The 24,278-nt window shown below is 40.1% G+C and overlaps 3 protein-coding genes across 5 annotated transcripts; 1 reads left to right on the top strand and 2 right to left on the bottom strand.

Annotated features, from left to right (window-relative positions):
* Window positions 1–1,311: 1,311 nt before the first annotated feature.
* Window positions 1,312–8,819, bottom strand: hbegfa (heparin-binding EGF-like growth factor a). Of its 2 annotated transcripts, XM_058063905.2 has the most exons (6): window positions 8,614–8,818; window positions 7,518–7,760; window positions 7,260–7,455; window positions 7,023–7,178; window positions 6,815–6,901; window positions 1,312–2,355 (listed from the first exon to the last, which is right to left on the bottom strand). In XM_058063905.2, exons 1-5 carry the CDS (start codon window positions 8,657–8,659, stop codon window positions 6,829–6,831), a joined length of 714 nt encoding a protein of 237 aa, XP_057919888.2. In that variant the 5' UTR covers window positions 8,660–8,818; the 3' UTR covers window positions 1,312–2,355; window positions 6,815–6,828. The 2 variants fall into 2 exon arrangements, with proteins under 2 accessions (XP_057919888.2, XP_057919889.2); XM_058063906.2 differs by lacking the exon at window positions 6,815–6,901 and having other exon boundaries at window positions 8,614–8,819.
* Window positions 8,820–9,964: 1,145 nt separating this feature from the next.
* rufy1 (RUN and FYVE domain containing 1) lies at window positions 9,965–18,381 on the top strand. Its single transcript, XM_058063069.2, has 17 exons — window positions 9,965–10,312; window positions 10,509–10,688; window positions 10,767–10,884; window positions 11,011–11,112; window positions 11,188–11,311; window positions 11,395–11,456; window positions 11,835–11,970; window positions 13,242–13,343; window positions 13,510–13,626; window positions 13,761–13,928; window positions 14,003–14,100; window positions 15,856–15,975; window positions 16,105–16,234; window positions 16,361–16,455; window positions 16,532–16,580; window positions 16,644–16,721; window positions 16,789–18,381. The coding sequence occupies exons 1-17, from the start codon at window positions 9,991–9,993 to the stop codon at window positions 16,930–16,932; spliced, it is 2,145 nt and encodes a 714-aa protein (XP_057919052.2). The 5' UTR covers window positions 9,965–9,990; the 3' UTR covers window positions 16,933–18,381.
* Window positions 17,979–23,378, bottom strand: hnrnph1 (heterogeneous nuclear ribonucleoprotein H1). Of its 2 annotated transcripts, none has more exons than XM_058063070.2 (11): window positions 23,255–23,378; window positions 22,477–22,572; window positions 22,231–22,386; window positions 21,315–21,458; window positions 20,354–20,492; window positions 19,489–19,706; window positions 19,263–19,375; window positions 19,052–19,187; window positions 18,894–18,971; window positions 18,724–18,816; window positions 17,979–18,631 (listed from the first exon to the last, which is right to left on the bottom strand). In XM_058063070.2, exons 2-11 carry the CDS (start codon window positions 22,556–22,558, stop codon window positions 18,534–18,536), a joined length of 1,257 nt encoding a protein of 418 aa, XP_057919053.2. In that variant the 5' UTR covers window positions 22,559–22,572; window positions 23,255–23,378; the 3' UTR covers window positions 17,979–18,533. The 2 variants fall into 2 exon arrangements, with proteins under 2 accessions (XP_057919053.2, XP_057919055.2); XM_058063072.2 differs by having other exon boundaries at window positions 19,525–19,706.
* Between the last annotated feature and the right edge of the window lie 900 nt (window positions 23,379–24,278).

Genomic DNA, 24,278 nt, shown 5'->3' with positions numbered 1-24,278 from the left:
TTTAACTTTTAACATGAACATTAATCAAACATAATAATTTTTTCTGGGTACATGATACCATACAGCATCCATATCAAAAACTTACCACTTCCACACAGATAGGGAGGATAACTATTGACAGTTATTTAACCTTTAACATGAACATTAATCAAATGTAATAATTTTTTTCTGGGTACATGATACCATACAGCATCCTTATCAAAAACTTACCACTTCCACACGGATAGGGAGGATAACTATTAACAGTTATTTAACCTTTAACATGAACATTAATCAAACGTGATAATTTTTTCTGGGTACATGATACCATACAGCATCCTTATCAAAAACTTACCACTTCCACACGGATAGGGAGGATAACTATTAACAGTTATTTAACCTTTAACATGAACATTAATCAAACGTAATAATTTTTTCTGGGTACATGATACCATACAGCATCCATATCAAAAACTTACCACTTCCACACGGGTAGGGAGGATAACTATTAACAGTTATTTAACCTTTAACATGAACATTAATCAAATGTAATATTTTTTTTCTGGGTACATGATACCATACAGCATCCTTATCAAAAACTTACCACTTCCACACGGATAGGGAGGATAACTATTAACAGTTATTTAACCTTTAACATGAACATTAATTAAATGTAATAATTTTTCTGGGTACATGATACCATACAGCATCCATATCAAACTTGCGCGGGCCGCACTAACATTAAACTTTCATATCAAGGCGGAGGCCTCAAACTAGTGTCGGGCCGCGTGTTTGAGACCCCTGCTTTATACCTTACAGCAAGACTCACGTAGCTCTTCTTCTATTGGAGCGGCTGCATCTAGCAGGCAAACGCCATTGCCCCCAATAGCCCAACCCCTGATTCACAATACTGTACTCCTGTCGCTACAATAGCTTAAGAAAACAAACAAATCCACATAAAAATATGTACAAATATTTTTGTACTTCTCAGGTGACAAGCCTTACAAGTCAAAGTACAATAGTCTTTTTCAGTGTTCAGGATGCAGGTGCTTCGGTTGCTCACACGTCAGCACAAGCGGAAATGAAAATATTATGTTTACTATAATTACAACATCAAGACAGAGCCAACAGAAACCAGACGGTGTTATCGTTAAAGCGTGCGAGACATTTTAAAATATCACAATAACTTAAGCTCAGACTCCGGAAGCTAAACCGGGGAGGTCTAAATGTACACTTGACCTTAGTTAGCTGATGATTGAAACACAATGTCATTATTGTTTTTGGTCAGTTTCTAAACTCACAATGAATAAAATGAAGCCGCAACACCAAGAGTGGAGATTTCTTATAGTTTATTGATTTTGTTCTGAGAAAAAAAAAAAAAGTCACATTAATAAAAATCACTTCAGAATTGCATTTTTTTTTTGAAAGCATGGAACATTTGAATTCACATTTCTTTGTGTTGCTTGACAGTTACTGTAAGTGTTTGGCTTTAAATGATGGTAAGACAAAAACAATAAAGTTATTTCAACAGTGCTTCAGCTCAAGGCCCCGTATGTTATATTGGGCTCCCTTTTGAATATACAGTATATACAGTATTTGTATATACTTTTTTTTTTTAATCAGGTGTCCCAGCTTTAATGTACAGGATACCCAACAATGGTTGTTTTCAGTGAAAACTCTAATCAGTAAAAAAAAATATCACAGTGCTATTGATTATATTCTGCCCAAATTACAGGCCATTTTTTAATTTTTTTTTAAATAATATATTTGCCTCCTGGGGCTATGAGCATTGTATTTTTTTTAATAAATAATGTCCAATAAGGAATACAAAACTGTAACATCCATGTTGAATTGTTGAAGGAGGTTAATTAAACCTACATAAATACAGTTAGCTTAAATAAATAAATTAAAAGTATAAATATACTGTTTACTGTACAGGAAAAATAAAATAATGCACTTGTGCAGGAAAATATAAAATGCTGCCTGTTTTTTGTTTTTTTTTTCTAGACAAAAAATTCCACATTGAGCTCTCTTGTTAATGAATTGGATTCAGTTCAGTCTGAAAGTTGTCTTCACACAGTCAGGAAGTAGCAAATGTTCCTTTTCTTCCCACTCCTCGGTGCTCCCCACTTTTCCATACTAGTCCATTCCCTGGCTTGTCCCGTATTTCCACCTTCAGATGTGGCCGCCTTGTCTTTGCCCGAGGCCTACAGGAATACGCTGAGCCGTCCATATTTGTTGAATGTGAACATCCAGCAAAGGGCGAAGCAGACACCCCTTGTTCCCTTTCTTCATCTGCTTGCGTTCCTTTCATTTTCTCCAGGAACCTTCCTTCTCCTGTCCTTCTATTTTGAGGTAGTATCTCCACTCTTTTGCCTAACATAAGGGGAGAAACAAAAGCAAATGATTAGTTATGTAGTTCAAATTCAGGAAAAAAACACAAAAATATTTGTCAGTGTGTGTTTTTAGTGCTGCTTTTACTATACCAGGGGTCTCAAACATGCGGCCCGCGGGCCAAATGTGGCCCGCAGGACACTACTTTGAGGCCCCCGCCTTGATATGAAAGTTTAATGTTAGTGCTGCCCGCGCAAGTTTGATATGGATGCTGTATGGTATCATGTACCCAGAAAAAATTATCACGTTTGATTATTGTTCATGTTAAAGGTTAAATAACTGTTAATAGTTATCCTCCCTATCCATGTGGAAGTGGTAAGTTTTTGATATGGATGCTGTATGGTATCATGTACCCAGAAAAAATTATCACGTTTGATTATTGTTCATGTTAAAGGTTAAATAACTGTTAATAGTTATCCTCCCTATCCATGTGGAAGTGGTAAGTTTTTGATATGGATGCTGTATGGTATCATGTACCCAGAAAAAATTATTACGTTTGATTAATGTTCATGTTAAAGGTTAAATAATTGTTAATAGTTATCCTCCCTATCCGTGTGGAAGTGGTAAGTTTTTGATATGGATGCTGTATGGTATCATGTACCCAGAAAAAATTATTACGTTTGATTAATGTTCATGTTAAAGGTTAAATAACTGTTAACAGTTATCCTCCCTATCCGTGTGGAAGTGGTAAGTTTTTGATATGGATGCTGTATGGTATCATGTACCCAGAAAAAATTATCACGTTTGATTAATGTTCATGTTAAAGGTTAAATAACTGTTAATAGTTATCCTCCCTATCCGTGTGGAAGTGGTAAGTTTTTGATATGGATGCTGTATGGTATCATGTACCCAGAAAAAATTATTACGTTTGATTAATGTTCATGTTAAAGGTTAAATAACTGTTAATAGTTATCCTCCCTATCCATGTGGAAGTGGTAAGTTTTTGGCTATTTAAGTTTAAAGAAAATAACTTGGAGGCTACCGTCCAGGAACAATCTGGTCTCACAGGGATGCTGGAGCCTACCCCAGCTAGTGACTGGCCACACAAGCTGTTGAACCGCTACATACCCATAACCTTTAAAAAAAAAACACTTGTCATGTTCTACCGCTGATTCGCAAGTTGGAGCCTATCCCAGTTATGAACCGCTACACTACCAGTGGCCATTCATTTTTTAACCAGTACCTCTGGAAAACTTCATTCATTCAATTTCTACTGCTTATCCTCAGAGCAGGAGCCTATCCCAGCTGACTATGTGGACTATTATACTAGCTAGTCATACCAGCTGTGTGAACCACTACACTAGCAATCTTATATTGCGCCAACTCATGGAGAAGCTGGAGCCTATACCACTTGAGTTAGCTGTATGAACGACTACAGTACCAATATATTGGTCTAGGTCACAGAAAAGCTAGAGCCTATACCAGTTGAGTTAGCTGTATGAACCGCTACACCACCAATATATTGGTCTAGGTCACAGAAAAGCTAGAGCCTATACCAGTTGAGTTAACAGTATGAACCGCTACACTACCAATATATTGGTCTAGGTCACAGGAAAGCTAGAGCCTATACCAGTTGAGCTAACAGTATGAACCGCTACACTACCAATATATTGGTCTAGGTCACAGAAAAGCTAGAGCCTATACCAGTTGAGTTAACTGTATGAACCGCTACACTACCAAGTCATGCTGAAGCCCGACCATATACCAGTTGACTTGCATGAACCACTACACTACCAATATTATCTTGAGCCGGGGCATGGGGAAGCTAGAGCCTATACCAGTTTAGTTAGCTGTATGAACCACTACACTACCGATATTATCTTGAGCCAGGTCATTGGGAAAGCTAGAGCCAATACCAGTTAAGTTAGCTGTATGAACCACTACACTACCAATCTTATCTCGTTCCAAGTCATGAAGCAGCTAGAGCCTACACCAATTGAGTTAGCTGTATGAACCACTACACTACCAATATTATCTTGTTCCAAGTCGTTGAGACGTTAGCGCCTATAGCAGTTTAGTTAGCTGTATGAACCACTACACTACCAATCTTAACTTGTTCCAAGTCATGAAGAAGATAGAGCCTATACCAATTGAGTTAGCTGTATGAACCACTACACTACTAATATTATTTTGTTCCAAGTCATGAAGAAATAAGTTAGTATACTAGTTGACTTAGCTGTGTGAACCACTACACTACCAATATTATTTTGTTCCAAGTCATGAAGAAATAAGATCTTATACTAGTTGACTTAGCTGTGTGAACCACTACACTATCGGTTTTCTACTACTGATGCCGTTCAGATTAATGGGGGAGCTGGAGTCTATCCCATCTGACTTTGGACTGACCACATCATCATCTGTGTGAACCACTACACTACCAATATTATCTTGTTCCAAGTCATGAAGAAATAAGATCTTATGCTAGTTGACTTAGCTGTGTGAACCACTACACTGTCAATATTATTTTGTTCCAAGTCATGAAGAAATAAGATCTTATACTAGTTGACTTAGCTGTGTGAACCACTACACTACCAATGTTATTTTGTACTAAGTCATGAAGAAATAAGATCTTATACTAGTTGACTTAGCTGTGTGAACCACTACACTACCAATATTATTTTGTACTAAGTCATGAAGAAATAAGATCTTATACTAGTTGACTTAGCTGTGTGAACTACTACACTACCAATGTTATTTTGTACTAAGTCATGAAGAAATAAGATCTTATACTAGTTGACTTAGCTGTGTGAACCACTACACTGTCAATATTATTTTGTTCCAAGTCATGAAGAAATAAGATCTTATACTAGTTGACTTAGCTGTGTGAACCACTACACTACCAATGTTATTTTGTACTAAGTCATGAAGAAATAAGATCTTATACTAGTTGACTTAGCTGTGTGAACCACTACACTACCAATATTATTTTGTACTAAGTCATGAAGAAATAAGATCTTATACTAGTTGACTTAGCTGTGTGAAATACTACACTACCAATGTTATTTTGTACTAAGTCATGAAGAAATAAGATCTTATACTAGTTGACTTAGCTGTGTGAACCACTACACTGTCAATATTATTTTGTTCCAAGTCATGAAGAAATAAGATCTTATACTAGTTGACTTAGCTGTGTGAACCACTACACTACCAATGTTATTTTGTACTAAGTCATGAAGAAATAAGATCTTATACTAGTTGACTTAGCTGTGTGAACCACTACACTACCAATATTATTTTGTACTAAGTCATGAAGAAATAAGATCTTATACTAGTTGACTTAGCTGTGTGAACTACTACACTACCAATGTTATTTTGTACTAAGTCATGAAGAAATAAGATCTTATACTAGTTGACTTAGCTGTGTGAACCACTACACTGTCAATATTATTTTGTTCCAAGTCATGAAGAAATAAGATCTTATACTAGTTGACTTAGCTGTGTGAACCACTACACTACCAATGTTATTTTGTACTAAGTCATGAAGAAATAAGATCTTATACTAGTTGACTTAGCTGTGTGAACCACTACACTACCAATATTATTTTGTACTAAGTCATGAAGAAATAAGATCTTATACTAGTTGACTTAGCTGTGTGAACTACTACACTACCAATGTTATTTTGTACTAAGTCATGAAGAAATAAGATCTTATACTAGTTGACTTAGCTGTGTGAACCACTACACTACCAATATTATTTTGTACTAAGTCATGAAGAAATAAGATCTTATACTAGTTGACTTAGCTGTGTGAACTACTACACTACCAATATTATTTTGTTCCAAGTCATGAAAAAATACGATCTTGTACTAGTTGACTTAGCTGTGTGAACCACTACACTACCAATATTACTTTGTACTAAGTCATGAAGAAATAAGATCTTACACTCGTTGACTTAGCTGTGTGAACCACTACACTACCAATATTACCTTGTTCCAAGTCATGAAGAAATAAGATCTTATGCTAGTTGACTTAGCTGTGTGAACTACTACACTACCAATATTACCTTGTTCCAAGTCATGAAAAAATACGATCTTGTACTAGTTGACTTAGCTGTGTGAACTACTACACTACCAATATTATTTTGTACTAAGTCATGAAGAAATAAGATCTTGTACTAGTTGACTTAGCTGTGTGAACCACTACACTACCAATATTACTTTGTACTAAGTCATGAAGAAATAAGATCTTATACTCGTTGACTTAGCTGTGTGAACCACTACACTACCAATATTATATGGTATATATGGATATAATATTAATATGGTATACATCGGTTTTCTACTACTGATGCCGTTCAGGTTAATGGGGGAGCTGGAGCCTATCCCATCTGACTTTGGACTGACCACATCATCATCTGTGTGAACAACTACACTACCGGTAGCCCTTCAGACAACTTGCCTTCATCTTCTTTAAGGGTTTATGAACTGAGATTGTACTCACCCTTCTTTGTCTCTTCAGTGGTTGGATGCTAACCCTAACTTGACCTTCTCCTCACTCTCTACATCATACGCTCCCCGCTTGTGAAACCTGGAATCAATGAGAACACGGGGCTCCTTAAAAAGACTATTTTGCTACGAAAAAGCCCTTCACCCCTAGCATGTGTGTGTGTGTGTGTGGAAGTGTGCATGTTTAGCAGGTGTGGGCTCACCTAAGCATTAGTAAAAGGCCGATGATGGTGAGGCAGATGGACGACAGCACCACAGCCACCACAGCCAGAGCCGTGGAGCGGTTGTAGCTCTCCGCAGGTTTCTCCAGAGGCAGGGTGACAAATTCACACCTTTTCCCGGAGTAACTCGGATGGCACCTGTAAGGATGATGAGACGTGGATTCATAATTCAGATCCACGTGAAGGAAAAGTGGATCTAAATGCGGATGAGGTACTCACACACAGGATGGGAGTCGGATGTCTCTCAGGTACTGACAGGTGCCGTGAATGCAGAAGTCCTTATATTTCTTCATGCAAGGATTCCTCTTCTTTCCTTTTCCTTTACCCTTCTTTCTCCCTTTTCTTCTTCTTTGTCCTTCTGTGTTTTCCGGTTCCAAAATAGCTGATGGATCTCTGGGTTTGCTTGACATAGCAACTAAAAATCACAAAAAAATAAGTTAATAAATGTGATTAAATTGTTAATTGTGAGATATTTACCTCTTGGTACTTCCACTTCATAATCGCCGGATGTGCTTTCATCGTAATCCTCTCCATCGTAGTAGTATTCATCACCATACTCCTCATCATCCTCCTCTTCTTCCAATATGGCGGCTTCCCCGGTGAGTTCTTCCTCGGGCCTTTTGGCCTCGCCGGCATCCAGGAAGTTGATGACCGCCGTGTGCTGCTGCCTGTCGCTGTCGTACCTGTCCACCGCGGCGCCGCACGCCTGTCTTGATGCCACTGCGAGAAAAACACAACAATACAGTTTAAGCTGTTTTATTGTGCCAAGGTGGGCGGGGCAAGAGTGGGACAAGTTTAAACATGCTCCTGACACTCGGAGGGGGGGGGGGGTTCCTGTTAGTCACGCTGCATATGAATTCGATTAAAGGCTGTTTTACTTGAATGTTTTTCTACAATAATGAATAATGGTTCATTTAATTCCTTAATTATGTCAGAATTTAACACATGTCAAAAATGTATTCCCTTTTATTGTATGCAATTGTTTGTGCAAAATAAACAAAAGCTAATCTACATTTGCCACAATATGAAGACCACAACAAAGATATTCGTGAAAAGTGAATAACACCCACGCTAGTGTGGACTTTATACTGATACACATGCATTTATGTTAAGCTTTACATTGACATGCTGACCTTCATCTCCACCCGCCATGCAAGATGCACAGTCGGACACTTAGCTAGGAATATGAGTTAAAAATAACAGTATCCACTTACATAAAAGCATGCTCACAAATAGAGAGACGACCCCTCCCCATAGCTAAAAGGTGTGGAGGTGTTCCAGTCATTCTATAGCTCAACCAGACTGAGGTATTTTTATAACGGTACATAAAAATAAAAATAAAAATAAAAATAAAAATAAAAATAAAAATAAAAATAAAAATAAAAATAAAAATAAAAATAAAAATAAAAATAAAAATAAAAATAAAAATAAAAATAAAAATAAAAATAAAAATAAAAATAAAAATAAAAATAAAAATAAAAATAAAAATAAAAATAAAAATAAAAATAAAAATAAAAATAAAAATAAAAATAAAACCACTATTAATAACACATAAACATTTACCAACACTTACCCAGAGAGTGAAGCAGCAAAAGCACAACAGTCCAAATCCTCATCATGATGATAATTCTTTCCAAGACTAGAAGAAGTTCCACTCACTTCCGGGTTTACAAATAATCCTTTGTTTGTGTCTTATTCAAGTTTATTCCGTCTCTTGGTGTTATTTCACACAGCAGGAAGAGGATGGCAGCTGTGGAGCGAAAGAGCGAAGGAAAAGGGACTCCTCACTATTTATGGGACCTTCGCTTCTGGCCACGCCCACTTTCTCTTTTTTTCGCGCTCTCTCTCTCTCTCTCACACACACACACACACAAGTGATGAACACTGAACACTTTAAATGGCAAAAAAAAAAATTAAAAATAAAAATCCAAGTAAACAATAAATAAATTAGCGGGGAAAATGTTAGTACTGAACAGTTCTATTTTTTTATTATTTAATAAATTTTATATATTTTCGATCATCATTACTAATATATATATAAAATTTAAAATGTATCTCAAGAATATTTCCGTGGTTGCAAATAATATATTTAAAAAAAATTATTGTTAAAATATATTGTAAGACTAATTTGTTTTTCCACCGATAAGAAGCTAAAATGTGGCTACTAGCAAAGGTCCCCCTTCACTTTGTATGTGTGCTAACATTGTTAGAAAACGTTTGGACACCCAAGTGAGTTAAAGCCACACAAACGGCATTCCTTTTAATGGCAGTTTTTTTAATATCTTACGGGGTAATCAGACACGATTCACGAATGCAGGTGAATTATCCGCTCACCATTTATACCCATTCGATACAAATTATTGACACGACAGAGACTTTAAGGGACAAACGACAGTGTGACGCAGCCATTGCACTACCCACTAGCACCACCACGTGGTGAAAAATTGTATGACAGTCATTGTTGTAGTCTTTAGTGAATAAATAAAATAAAAATGATGGCTGAAATGTGAGATATACTGACTAATAGTATGCTAAGAAATGTTTTATTAAGTTAGTATGCACTATGAGGCACTACTCAGACAAGCAACGGTAAGACATGTCTTACTTTGTTTATGATAACTTTATTGATTCAAATATACGAACAAACATAGCCATTACAGTCCGTGGAATATGGCAGAGTCACTAATTATTAGTTTTCTGTAAGTCGTTCAGTCAAGAAATCTCATGAAGCCATGTGATGTAAATAGTTATATATCATACAGTTATAAATAATAACATAACTGGGTAATTTCACTTACAAATACAAATCTATCAAATGTGATAAATGTGTTCATAGCTGTAGTTTAGACTCCAGTCAATAGGTGGCGGTAATAAAGGTGTATATAAACGAGATTCCCGGGTCTGTGTATGTCACGTGACTAATATCGAGCGAAAGGAGGGGGGAACAAACATGGCCGACGAGTTAGGGGAAGTAAACAAAACTGAAGGTGATGGCGAAGCAAAACAAGAGCACGACGGGTCCAAACTTTTAAACACGGAAACTGACGACAATGCCCGCGACAACAACAGTCTCCACCACGCTGACAAGCCGGCGGTGGAGAGCAGCTGGTCGGCTCCTCTTCTGTCTCTGGCTCGCAAGGCCACTGATACACTCAGCAGCGGGGTGAGCTACGCTTCTGCCCGGAGGAACTCCTCGCATGGGTCCGCTCTGAGTTCCACGACGGAAAAAGAGCCAGAGAGAGAGTTAAATAGCACAGGAAAGACGCTTCCAGGTAAGGGGTTTTGAAGCACCGTACCCTTAGGCTAACTTCATACTTCCGGTTGGACTTTTAGTAAGATGTCAGCTGATCAAACACATGACTTGTAGGGTTAAATCTTAATGTTATGGCTTTTGGATCATGAGGTTTTTATATTGTTGTAGATAAAAGCTGTTTACATTTACGATGTTACTGTTTTCCTTTAAACCAGTGGTCCCCCTTAAAGAACCCATGGCAATAGAAAGAACCAATCTTCTTAGCATGTTGAAGCTAAGCATCAAGGTTTTAATCCAGTCCTCACTGAATCTGGGTCGGACTCTGGACTCTGAGTACCCACCTTTGCAGCAGTTCTTCTTGGTTCTGGAGCATTGCCTCAAACATGGCCTGAAAGGTGAAAGCGCTTTCATCGATATGCTGCAACGGCACAAGTATGGCGGTTAAAGTAACAGGTCTTTCTTTAAAATTGCAGCTAAGAAATCCTTCATTGGTCAGAACAAGTCCATTTGGGGACCTTTGGAGCTGACTGAGAAGTTGTGCCCGGAATCTGCCAACATAGCCACAAGCGCCAGAGACCTTCCTGGAATCAAGTATGCTTCGGCTCAATTATTCCACTGTGGAATCTGCAGTGAAAAACATTTATTTGATTCAAATTTAATACTGTGAACGTACACAAACAGGGTCAGAAACAGTTTCATTATCTCCTCTCTCCGTAGGACTGGTTTGGGCAGAGGTAGAGCGTGGCTGCATTTAGCGCTCATGGAAAAGACGATGGCAGACTATGTGAAAGCCTTGCTGGACCGTAAAGATCTTCTGAGGTTAATAACCCCATTTGAGGAGTTAAATTCGGACTTACCGTCTTCTGAATCACATCCATATTTATGTAATTCCAGTGAGTTTTATGACCACGGAGCTCTGATGATGGAGGAGGAAGGAGCAGTGATGGGAGGGCTGCTTGTGGGCCTGAATGTAATTGATGCAAACCTCTGTATTAAAGGCGAGGACTTGGATTCTCAGGTGAGGAACCCTACTCTAATCTCCACTTATAGAATGAATAACATAACACGGTACTTTTTATAATGTTTTTTTTTTAAATATAGGTGGGTGTCATTGACTTCTCCCTCTACCTGAAAGATTCTACCAAGACTGAGACTCCAAAGAAGTGAGTACTTGGTGCAGTTTTAAGCTGGAAAAACGGCCACAAGGTGACGTTTTATAAGAACTCGGCGTGCCACTTTCCTCATAGAAATACACGCTGCACAGCAACCAGGAAGTAACATTGATCAGATTCAAAAATAGTTAAAAATAGATATTTCAGAGAGATACGCATCACTCCTACTCTTTGCTAAACACGCTAGCACACGCTGCTGTTGTCATCACACGGGATCTGCATGCTCAATACAAGTGCTGGCGCCGATTCAGGAACCGAACAAACCAGTGGTTGAACCTTGCACATTTCAGAGTGACTTCAAATGTACCACTGCATACTCCAGTAACGTTATAATTTGTAGCTTTTTTTTTGCCCTTTCTATCTTTTCAGTGATGCCAAGATGACCGCCATTTTGGACCAGAAGCATTACATCGAGGAGTTAAATCGTCACCTTAGTGGCACTGTCACTGACCTGCAGGCAAAGATGGACTCTCTGGAGAAGACCAACAGCAAACTTATAGAGGAGGTCAGAAGTTGAATGAGTTGTTTAGAACATACAGGGGGGGTAAAGTACTCAATGAGTACCGGGAGGATTTTATTTTTGTTATGAGAGTCAGAGGTTACTGATGTTGGATATCATCATCTGTGTTCTAGTTCATCCCAAAGTGATTTAATGTGGTGGACCACACGCATCCAAGCTTTTATTCACTGGAACACAAATGGGTCTTCACCATATTTGTCAACTTGTATTCAGGAGGAAATACAGGCTGATTAACCGTGTTGATAACAGTGACATTGTAAACATTTCTAATAATAATAATAATAATAATGGTTTTATTTCATTTGAACATGCATCAGATTACAATTGAATGCATCACATAATCAGTTCACAGTTCCACATGTCCAAAAGGAGTAGGAAGAAGCAAAGCTTATTAAATCCTACCCCTCCATTTGGTACTTTAACAATCAGTAACTGTTACATTTGTTCACTTCCTGCTTTCCTAATATAGTTAAAAAAAAATGACCATACAATAACATAATAAACGGTGCTTGAAATGTGTTTTTTAAAACATTATTAGAGGCCTCTAAACATGAAATAACACCCCTATAGTCACCTTTATAGTCCTATTACCTTATAGCAGGGGTCTCAAACATGCGGTCCACGGGCCAAATGTGGACCGCAGGACACTAGTTTGAGGCCCCCGCCTTGATATGAAAGTTTAATGTTAATGTTAAGTTTGGTTTTTTTTAACTTATTTTATTTTTGTCACGTACCAAAGTACGAAGTGATATGACCATACAATGACATAATGGGTACCATAACTGTCAATATAGTGATATATATATATAGCACATCATGACTGGTTCTCTTGTAGAGAAGTATTGGATGACATTTTTAGCTAAATGCTAAATTTTTAGCCTCATGCATTATTTTAGCTGTTTGAATATTAACTATATCAGCAAGTTGAAGTATTTGTGATTTTACAAATAAGGATAAGGTTAGTATGTTCTCTGTAGGCGGCATTATGAATTATCCTTACTGGCCTTTTTTGCAGTACATTTAGCGAGTGAAGATTGCTTATATGGTAGAACCAGAGAACAATAAAGAGTGTGGAGTGATTTCTGATTGAGAACAAATATTGCTTTGTTCAATATTGAAATATTTCTGCCCACGTTATGTTGTATATTTGTAATATGAGGTTTCCAGCTCATATTTTCATGTATTGTGATCCCCATAAATGTATTTTCCTTCACTCTTTCAATGTCTACACCGTCTATTTGTATTGTGTCGTTCAGCTAACAGCAGCGACTGACAGAATCAACTCTCTGCGAGAAGAACAGGAACAGCTGAGACTTGACAACGAGTCCATCTTGCTGTCCAATCAGAAAAAGGAAGAGGTCAGAATGTGACTGCATCATTGATGTATTATTAATGTTTCTATTTTACGGGAGTTTTGTTTTAGTTTTAGCTCTGCTGAATCCCATCCTGTGTGTTGTGTGGATGTGAGGAGTCCACTCCTATAATAACATCCTGTACTCAATACCCATCATTGTGCTTTTCCAGGCTGCTCTTCAAGACAGCCAGACCGAGCTGGAGACTTACAAACAAACCCGCCAAGGCCTGGATGAGATGTATAATGTTGTGTGGAAGCAGTACAAGGAGGAAAAACGCATTCACCAGGTCAGGGGTCGACCATATGCACTTGAAACCTTGTCCGTGTGTGTAAACGCTATTTTCTTGTTGACCCAAATCCGATTTAGCAAATCAGCAAAAACTGAAATGTGTGTATAAAAATACATAACAATACATATTAGGAGTTGGCGCATGAGCTGGAGCTGCAGTTGGGGCTGAAGCAGGAGATGGAGGTGGCCATGAAGCTGCTGGAGAAGGACTCTCATGAGAAACAGGACTCACTGGTGGCCTTACGACTCCAACTAGACCAAGTCAAGAGTCTCAACCTTCAGATGTTCCACAAAGCACAGGTAAAAAAAAAATAATACAAATCAATAAATAATGTGGATTTAAGAGAGTCCACATTTATGGTGTTTCCCTGCAGGACTTTGAACGAGAGGCGGCAAAGAAGAAGACACAGACGGAAGAACTGGAGCAGAAGATGATAGACATGGAGAAAGCAATGATGGAGCTAGCACAGAGGTACTGGTCTCCATGCATTCATGCAGTCATTCCCTAGCGCTGGGATGAATACATGATTATTCAATTACTACAAATAATTCATATAACCTGGCCCACATGTCACACAGAGTCAAGTTTTTAATGGAAGGTTTTTCCAATGACTGTTTACGCTGTACATTGTTCATATCTGATTCATCTATTTGTTCTCCACATTGTTAGTTATTATTTATTGTTATTATTATACGGGAGCTAGGCAACGACTTTTTCTTGGCAATTTCACTGCTGTGTTATTGTGCAATGACAATATCTCTTTATCTATATCTATATCTATCTATCCATCTCTCCATCCATCTCTCCATCTCTCTCCATCCATCTCCCCATCCATCTCTCTCTTCATCTCTCTCTCCATCCATCTCTCATCCCTCTCTCCATCCATCTCTCCATCCATCTCTCTCCATCCATCTCTCTCCATCCATCTCTCCATCCATCTCTCTCCATCCATCTCTCCATCCATCTCTCTCTTCATCTCTCTCTCCATCCATCTCTCTCTCCATCCATCTCTCATCCCTCTCTCCATCCATCTCTCCATCTCTCCCCATCTTTCTCTCCATCCATCTCTCCCCATCCATCTCTCTCTCCATCCATCTCTCCCCATCCATCTCTCCATCCATCTCTCTCTCCATCCATCTCTCTCTCCCCATCCATCTCCCCATCCATCTCTCTCTCCATCCATCTCTCTCTCCATCCATCTCTCTCTCCATCCATCTCTCTCTCCATCCATCTCCCCATCCATCTCTCTCTCCATCTCTCTCTCCATCTCTCTCTCCATCCATCTCTCCATCTCTCTCTCCATCCATCTCTCCATCTCTCTCTCCATCCATCTCTCCATCTCTCTCTCCATCCATCTCTCCATCTCTCTCTCCATCCATCTCTCTATCTCTCTCTCTATCTATCTCTCTCTCCATCCATCCATGTCTCTCCATCCATTTCTCCATCTCTCTCTCTCATCCATCTCTCTCTCCACCCATCTCTCTCTCATCCATCTCTCTCTCCATCCATCTCTCCATCTCTCTCTCATCCATCTCTCTCTCTCATCCATCTCTCTCGCCATCCATCTCTCTCTCCATCCATCTCTCTCTCTCCATCCATCTCTCTCTCTCTCTCATCCATCTCTCTCTCTCTCTCATCCATCTCTCTCTCCATCCATCTCTCTCTCTCTCTCATCCATCTCTATATCTCTCCATCCATCCCTCATCTCTCTCTCCATCCATCTCTCCATCTCTCTCTCCATCCATCTCTCTCTCCATCCATCTCTCTCTCTCTCATCCATCTCTCTCTCCATCCATCTCTCTCTCTCTCTCATCCATCGCTCTCTCCATCCATCTCTCTCTCTCTCTCATCCATCTCTACATCTCTCCATCCATCCTTCATCTCTCTCTCCATCCATCTCTCCATCTCTCTCTCCATCCATCTCTCCATCTCTTTCTCTCTCATCCATCTCTCTCTCTCTCATCCATCTCTCCACCTCTCTCTCATCAATCTCTCATCCCTCTCTCCATCTCTCTCTCCATCTCTCTCTCCGTCCCTCTCTCATCCATCTCTCTCTCATTTCTCTCTCCATCTCTCTTTCCATCTCTCCATCTCTCCATCCATCTCTCTCTCCATCCATCTCTCCATCCATCCATCCATCCATCTCACCATCTCTAATCTAATCTAGAATATGAAACACGATATGAAAACAGTGAAAGTGATGATAAATTGTCATTTTTTTTTAAGGCTTAACAGCTCAGAACAGGACAGTAAAAAGAACGACCAGTTGAATAACGACCTGAAGGAGGACCTGGAGGGAAAAGTCAACGCTCTTCAGAAGCAGCTGAGTGACCTGGACACATTAAGGTCTTTACCTTCCAGCTCCTTTCATTGCCTTTCTTACTCAATATTGTTTGTCTTTTGTTGTTGATCATTTCCAACGGCGGTGAGACGCTCTTCTAATTGTAGCCGTATTTGCTTTCTGCTCGTGGCCAGGCTGGGCTTGGAGAAGGAGCTTTTGGTTGAGAGGGAGCAGAGACAAGGCCTACAGAAAGCTCTTCAGAGGGAGCAGGACAACAGCACCGAGCTTCGAACGCAGCTGCAGCAACTAGAAGGCCTGCACTTGGTCAGTGATTGCAAATGAATCACTTTTCCGTTCCTGTAGTGACTCCAGAAAGTCCAGTAGTAGGAATTAGTGGACGCTATTATCGTCAAAACTCTTGTAGATGCTTTGACGTTTATGTTGTTGCAGGAGTTGCAGGATCTGAAGCACGAGAAGCAGCAGCTGCAGCAGATGTGTGAGCAGCAGGAGCAGGCGTTGCAGGAGATGGGACTGCATCTCAGCCAGTCAGTGTTTTTATTCAACATGCACCATTTCATTATCAGTGACATTTTGTTGACATGTCCGCGCACCGCCCTCAAGGTCTAAACTCAAGATGGAGGACTTTAAGGAGGTTAACAAAGCTCTAAAGGTATAATCGAGGAACCCCAGGTTGATTATTACTTGGATTGTAATTTACCAATTTTCTCGGCAGGGTCATGCTTGGTTAAAAGATGACGAGGCCACACAATGCAAGCAGTGTCAGAAGGAGTTCTCCATCGCACGAAGAAAGGTAGGCTCCTTTTCATATCCGTTCCATGTCCAACAGGATCACCGGTTCACTCGGTTTTTGGTTTCAGCACCACTGCAGGAACTGTGGGGATATTTACTGCAACACTTGCTCCAGTAACGAGCTGGCTTTACCGTCGTATCCTCGGCCGGTGCGGGTTTGTGACATGTGTCACGCTCTCTTGCTGCAGAGGAGTTCATCCACAGGTTCCTGACACCATCGCAAACATTTGGATCTCACGCTGCTTAGCCACGTTTGCGTCAGAATGACATCCACATGTGTTGATACCTGAAATTCAGGAACATATATAGGTAGTTGGCCCTCAGGTTTTCTGTTCCTACGGCACATGGTTAATTGAATTTTAGCGTCTAAATTACCATTGAAGTCACTCGCAGTGTACACAGAACATAAAATACAGTACTAAAAAAAACACTACAATAATCCATAACTTTATCACGTTTATAATCTCAACCAACACATCAGGAAGCTCACTTGCTGTTTTAATCATCGTTACCTTGGAGCCAAAGGTTATGCAAATTAGCAGCAACCTTTTAAACTGCATAAAACACAGGCATTCTCTTGGATCAACGTAAGGCCAAGTCTTTGATTCTGGTCTTCCAGCCGAAGCGCTAGCAACCTTTTTATGTATTACAATAAGACGACTACGCTGCTTAGTCGTTACTGTCGCTTTTCAGAGGAGCAGAGTGAGGTTTGTGACAATCACGCATTTATTTTCACTATCGTGGTTCCACCAGAAGAGTGAAAAGTGTAGCTGTATGCGAGACACACTAACTGGTTCAAGCGTTGCGTCACTACAGAACGCTGTAACACAATATATATATATATATATATATATATATATATATATATATATATATATATATATGCACTAGATATTGGAAGCAGGCCTGTGGGAATTCTGGTTGGGATTGGATGGATTAGTTGTGCGAGATTGTCAAAGTAGTGAGGAATGAATTGACTGTTTTTAATATCAGCTTTTCTAATATTCTGATGTTAAAAGTTCCACCAAGATTGTATTGTGTACTTTTATTTTAATATTCATTGTATTTGCTACCAGTTTACAAACATCTGCCCTGTGTCTTTGCAAACTGTAAATGATTGTAGAATGATAAAAAAAAATGTATATTTTAGAATGTATTAACATGTGGATTGTGAACACTGAAAACGCTGTTTTTCTATAATAGTCTGGGAATTAGACACTTTTTAAATGAATGATTAAAATTTGCAATGTTTCCATGACATAGTCCAACTAGTTTATTCACTTTGCTCACAGAAAATACAAATGTCATTAGACGCAGAAGAAACCTTCATGACAGCAGATTGCAGATCGACTTGCTTCTGAGAGGGTTTCCATCAAGATAAAAGTACCCAGTCAGCAGTCGCACCTTAAAACATGCTGTATGTCAAGACCGAATTCAGATTATTATTGTACAACTAAATTAAAGCATTAGATGTAAAAGAAAAATGTCTAAAATGCCCATATTGTTCATGCACTCTGACATAGAAAAGAACACTACCAAGACAAGATGGGTTGCCTTTGGGGAAACAACTGGGGGTATTTTAACAATCCAGGGTCGAAAATGGAGCGAACTTGAAGTGGGATGTGAGCAATTCCTCTTGGACACATAAAAAAAAAACAAAACTTCCAACCCCATCCCTCGCTACGTACAAAATCTCACCATGACCTTTCCCGTGTTTACCGCTGAGACATTTCCAGTCCTTGTAGCAAAATGCTGAGTTAAAACAAATGAGCACGGGGGGGGGGAAAAAAGGTACAATTCTTACAAAACAACCCTACATTCCCCAGCCCCCGCCGAGTCCATTCATAGAGCTTCTGCTACCGCCGCCTCCTCCGCTGCCATAGTAACTGCTTCCCATGCCGCCCTGGTTACCTAACAAGAGAGATGAAATACATACTATAGGACCACAGACTGATTCCAGTTAGTTACAGTAAATGCGTCATTGTAACGGAGGTAACACTCACTGTAGTCGCTGTAGCCGCCCATGTTTCCTTGGCTGCTGTACCCACCCGAATAGCCTGAGCTCAGTTGTCCGCCACTGTAAGACGACTGGCTCCCTGTGATGAAGACATTGATATTACTTATTTAGGAAACCATGGAAAAAAAAAAAAGCTTTTGAATCGCCATGACTCACCCCCCATCATCTGGCTGCTGTAGCCGCCGTTGCTGCCACCTGCTGTTGAGTTGAGGAACAGCTCCACGTAGCGGTGCTCTGAGGGGCCGAGACAAGAGCGTGAAATGAAACGCTCACGTGCAATGACCTCAACGGTTTAAAAAAAAAAAGACACTCACGCATGTTGGCTTTGTCTTTGGACATGGCTGCCACGGCGTCCTCGTGCGTGGCAAACTCCACATCGGCCTCCCCTGTTACTCTGCCATCAGGGCCAACCTCAATATGCACCCGCACTGGATTTAATGGGGAGAAGAACTGACAAAAAAAAGGGGGGGTTTCGGGAAATAAATGAACAAATTCTCTAGTAAGAGCTAATTGTAGCAGTCTTACAATGTAGATGTCCGACTCTGTGGCTCTGTACGGCAGCCCCCTCATGTGGACGCAGTGGCCCGTTGTGCTCTGGAAGGACGAGCCCCCGTCATTGTAGCGGCCGTCCGACACGCCTGTATGTACAACATTGAGATTAACATGCCTCGTGAGAGATCATTTGGGCTCCGAGTACCACTTGTGTGCCTTGTTTGACATGAATGGGGAGAATGCGGCAACAATTGATCACCAAATCTGATTTCAGATCTTCGTCCACTCGACACACCTCCTCCGTAGCCTCCGCGGCGCATTCGGTCATAGGATCCGCCCCGGCCCATCATGTTGTAGCCGCCGCGGCCGCCAGAGGGACGGTCATAGGGGCCTGGCCTTTGCATGCCCATGGGCTTGCGCTGGGGCTCATAATGGGTTCGCACCTCAGCGCGGCTACTCTTGAAGATCTCAATGTACCTACGTGCATAGAAATAGCACAGTGAGGGCCGCTTTAGGGTCACGTCGTCGCTTAATGACTGCGGGCTATGCAGAATCTGTCATGGTGTAGTCCCTCAAAGTTATGCTGTGTTTATAGGCAAGGCTACAAGAACAGGTTTAACAGCAAAAAAGGGAAGCTCTCCAAATGCATAAAGGGCCTTGCACTTTTCTTATGGTTACCTGGATTGATTTTGGAGTTGTGATTGCAAACAGGATGCCCTGTGTTTGCTGCCATGAAAACCACAGTCCTGCTATGAGAGGGGCAGAGTGCTGCTGAAGCTCACTAAGCATTTACCTGTGAAAGTGGGCTCCATGTCCTTGTGCACAGCGGGCCTCAGACGCACCACCGGGGATTATTCTTACCATTATGAAACCTGAATTGATGGCTTGTGCACCATTTGTCAAAAATGTGTGAATGCACTCAATTTTTGAAAGGCGCCAAAGCACTTAAGTGTATATTCCCATTGGAAAAGTGGATTATGTTTCATAGTGGGATCTGACATGGATGTTAGTGTGTTTGTGGTGACAAATACAAAAATGGTTAGCTCAAGTGTCAGTGGGTTCATGTTGAGGGTGCACACCATAAGAAAAGCAATGTTTCCAGCCAACCAACCAACCATCCCCACCTGTGCCCTATTCTTTCCTTGTGTTTCTTTAGAGCCTTTTCAGCTATATCCTGTGAAGCAAACTGCACGAAGGCCTCCCCCGTACTCCTCCCCTGGATGTCCACCGGCAATGTTATCCCATTTGGCACGATTTCCAACCCTTCAACCCAAGGACAGATAACCCCAGCGGGGAACATATTAAATCACATGCCCAATCACAAAGAGAAATGTCTCTAAGAGAGAGAGAGAAAACTTATGGAACACTCTATATATACACACATCATCATCAAACACCAGTTGAGTTGGTAGCCTGCAACTGGCACTTTTCAACATATTACATTGGATTTGGGGGGGTTAAAAAGACAGGAGGATAGAGAAATGGAACAGTATGAAGAAGGGCACAGTGTCTGTTGGGTGACATGAATTCAGATTATTGCTGACCCGTTTTGTGCGACGTCAACATTTCACATGAGGCTTTTAGACGGCAGAGGAAGGAAATGAGGGTCGTGTGGCGGGAGAGTGTTTAGTCGTTGGTACTGAGTGTACTATTGTGTAATTACAGTTAAGAAAAAACAACTTTGAAACGGAGGATCGTTGTTTAACCGTTCTCCTCGCTTCTATTAGAATAAACAAGTTGATGAATGCGGGATAACGAGGGAGACGCTCCTGAAAGGTCACCACATTTGGTACGTGCTGGTATGAAATTGTCAAGCTAAAATTAACTTATTCTACACATTCCTTTAACAAAAACAAAAATTACAATTACACCAGCTTTTGAACGTTTGGACATTCCTACCCTTGACCGTTTTTTCTTAGCTTCCGTTTCTGGTGTAATTTCATTAATGAATAAAGGACATAAGATTCATTATTGGTATGCTATGAATTAGTCAAAGTCTATGAGAGAAGAGAAGCAAGACAAGATGTACGAGGGGGAGGAAGAGGAGCATAAGTTTTACAGTCACAGATGAAGAAAACTTCATACCTGAGAAAAACTGGACAATCTCCTCCTTGCTGCAGCCAAAGGGGAGACCTCGCAGCCGCACGAGCCCATCTCCTGCTGTCTCCGGACAGTTTGGACCGGTGTGCTTCATGACCCAATCCATCTCCACATTGTTGGATTTAAAAACTAAATCACACAGAATAAAAATATATTAAGAGAAAGAAGTGATGGCCGCATCTCCAAATGGGAAAATACAGTTGTTCCTCGCCACTGTGACAGTATTTTGCCATACTTTCAACCAATCCCACGTAGCAACATACAAGCCAACGCTACACAGAGCATAAACCTTTCCAAAACAAAAACAGAGCAGCAATGGCGACCTGACGCGTTGTGAGTGTGGCGCTATGAGCACACATGTGGTGAAGCTAGTCGCTATCCAGTGTGGTGTGGCGGGGTGTCAATATGCCAGTAAATTAGGCTGTTTCCCTCCCATTATGTGCATTCTTAGTTGCCTCTTTTTAGCCATTTTTATATCTTTAGAAAGCACCAACAAGAAAATGAGTGGCCAAAAAAATGCAAAAACAATTTTTTATTGCTTATTTGTTATTATTATGTCTTACTATATTGGGTAATATAAGATTAAAGGTGACTATAGGGGTGTTACTTCATGTCTAGAGGGCTCTAAGGTTTAAAATCATATTTATTACACTGTAAACAGGTTTTCTGTGCCACAAGTATGAAAAAGAATCAGTTGGTGGAAATTCACTTATTACTTATTACTAATTAGCCGCATACTACTGTTTTACTGTACTCAGGTTCTATTGTTGACTTAAAATACATTACATAATGTACACTTGTGACAAGCCAAAAACTGTTTTTAATTACAAAAACCTGTGAGACAAGAGACAAAAAATGAATGTTATTGTGTCTAACATATTCACATTGTTGTGGACCTCACCCTCCACATATCTGTGCCCCATAGTTTCTCTGTCCTTCTTCAAGGCTATCTTAAGGTCTTCTTCTGTTTCCAACTCGACAAATGCCTCTCCGCTGGGACGACCCTCTCGCGTGGTGGTGAAGTGGACACCGCCGCCGTTACCCAGCATTTTGCAATCTGAAATAAAAAAATAAGTTTCATCCATTCAGGCTGCTATCGGCTATTTATTTATACAAGCTTAATTCACCCAAAAAAAAAATTACTCACCGGAGAAAAATCTCTGCACTTCATCCACCGAACAGGACCAAGGGAGACCCCTGATTCGTACAACGTAGCCCTCATCAGCCATTACTGGATAGAAGCCTTAAAAACAAGACTTTAATGTATTTTTTGTACAGTTTGAGAATTCAGAGTAAACGAAGACACTGTGTTCATCAACTCTTTTATTAGTAATTAATAAAGCATAGAATGTTTAGTACGGAAATACCGTATATTACAGTACCACAGTAATTTTGAACTGGTATGCACGGACGTAGTTGGCGCCATATTTAGATTTTCTAAGACGGCTAACATTGCATAGCCCATTATGTTGGAATGTTAGTTTTCCTCTTGTGTGTATAATAAGCAATAAGTCATTATAGAGGATATAAACATAGAAAGAAGACACATACTAAGCACATTTCCGGCTTCATTCAATATAGCGACCCGCCACTTCACAAAAGGTAGATTCTGAAATATCGCAAAGTGTCTTAGGTATACTAGTAGTACTTTCCCAGATTACATTACGACGAAAATATCTGACGATAAATGACTTGTAATGATTTACGTGGGTGCATACTACCGCGCCCTGCTTGAAGAACAAAAGAGGCCCTCGCACCCTGCGCCATATTAGCCTACCTAGTTAGCTTCTAGGCTAACGTTGAGCATTAACCGTTAAAATACACGCTGGGGTAGACGCAATTGATACCCTTATGAAGTCATACAAGTTAAAACATATTAAAAAGATGTTTGATAAAGTATAACCAAAAGTAATTACATTCCTTACCTTGCCTGGTTAATTCGTACAATGAGAACACGCCGGTAGCGTACTCGAAGGCCTCTGTGATGTAGCCAAAAACTCACTCCGGGTTGCCAGATGTGTTAACTACCTCCCCCTTTTCAAGACGAAGAAGAACCACGCAGAGACTCTAGCACTGCTGCGTCACATGCCATGCAACAATGAAACCCTTCACTATTCACTTTGCTGTAGTTTTTGTTTAGAATTAGCAGTAACTCTAAAAGAATATCCAATCCGGACTAAATGTGGTAAATATTGTAATAGAACGTGGCTTTTGAGCCAACCTGGCAATCCGAGTAAAGCGCCTCAGTCTGGGTCCACGCCCAAAAAGAATGACGTAGTCGTCCCAGGCCCAGAATGGCGGGGTAACAACTCCTCCTTATTTACACTCTTATCTGATCCAAAGCCTGTTTCACTTGTAATTCCTCTTAATTGTTTAATGTTTGAGTATACTTCCAGTCTTTCCTCACAGGAAGACCTACACTGTATACGGTGATGCAACAGTACTCATCCATCATGTTTTGAGACAATGCGGAAATCAGTCTGTTAGCTAAGGATAGCTGGATTCCCTCTTTTAATTATATTTAATTGCATTTAGATACAAACATTTCACTTCAAGTATTAAGTGAAGTAACCGGCATCGCATAAGTAGACAATTTGACATTAGTCTTTTGACAATGCATGTTAGTGAGTCTTAAATTAGAACTAAATCTGACTTTAAGCTAGGGACACATTTGTTTTGTCCCATACATTGTCAACTTTGTTTTTTTTTTTAACTAGCTAGTATCATCCGTATTTTAGCCAGGCCTATCAGAATCAGCTTTATTGTCCAGATATCATTACACAAAAAAGGAATTTGGCTCTGGTTAAATTAGCCCTCGGTGCACATGTTACACAAACCCGTAGAATAAGAATAAATAATTTGAAAAGTAAGATTATGTGAAAACGTGATTTTCATTTTATTTTACCACAGTGTTTAGATGCTTAAGCTTGACAATGGTATTGGTTTATG

Source organism: Doryrhamphus excisus, linkage group LG22, assembly GCF_037039965.1.
Source record: "Doryrhamphus excisus strain RoL-2023G ecotype Guam linkage group LG22, RoL_Dexc_Guam_v1.1, whole genome shotgun sequence".
NCBI classification, from domain to species: Eukaryota; Metazoa; Chordata; class Actinopteri; order Syngnathiformes; family Syngnathidae; genus Doryrhamphus; species Doryrhamphus excisus.
This window is presented reverse-complemented; position numbering and strand designations above follow the sequence as displayed.

Bases quoted from the DNA above. Each gene is read 5' to 3' on its own strand.
- hbegfa (XM_058063905.2), bottom strand. From the start codon at position 8,659: ATGATGAGGATTTGGACTGTTGTGCTTTTGCTGCTTCACTCTCTGG. The intron at 7,761-8,613 runs GTAAGTGTTGGT...TTTTTCTCGCAG, and splicing joins TTTGCTGCTTCACTCTCTGG to TGGCATCAAGACAGGCGTGC. The intron at 7,456-7,517 runs GTAAATATCTCA...TGTGATTTTTAG, and splicing joins TGAAGTGGAAGTACCAAGAG to TTGCTATGTCAAGCAAACCC.
- rufy1 (XM_058063069.2), top strand. From the start codon at position 9,991: ATGGCCGACGAGTTAGGGGAAGTAAACAAAACTGAAGGTGATGGCGAA. The intron at 14,101-15,855 runs GTACTGGTCTCC...TTTTTTTTTAAG, and splicing joins ATGATGGAGCTAGCACAGAG to GCTTAACAGCTCAGAACAGG. The intron at 16,581-16,643 runs GTATAATCGAGG...TTTTCTCGGCAG, and splicing joins AGGTTAACAAAGCTCTAAAG to GGTCATGCTTGGTTAAAAGA.
- hnrnph1 (XM_058063070.2), bottom strand. From the start codon at position 22,558: ATGGCTGATGAGGGCTACGTTGTACGAATCAGGGGTCTCCCTTGGTCC. The intron at 20,493-21,314 runs GTATGAAGTTTT...CTTGGGTTGAAG, and splicing joins GATTGTCCAGTTTTTCTCAG to GGTTGGAAATCGTGCCAAAT. The intron at 19,376-19,488 runs GTGATCAATTGT...TTGTACATACAG, and splicing joins AAGATCTGAAATCAGATTTG to GCGTGTCGGACGGCCGCTAC.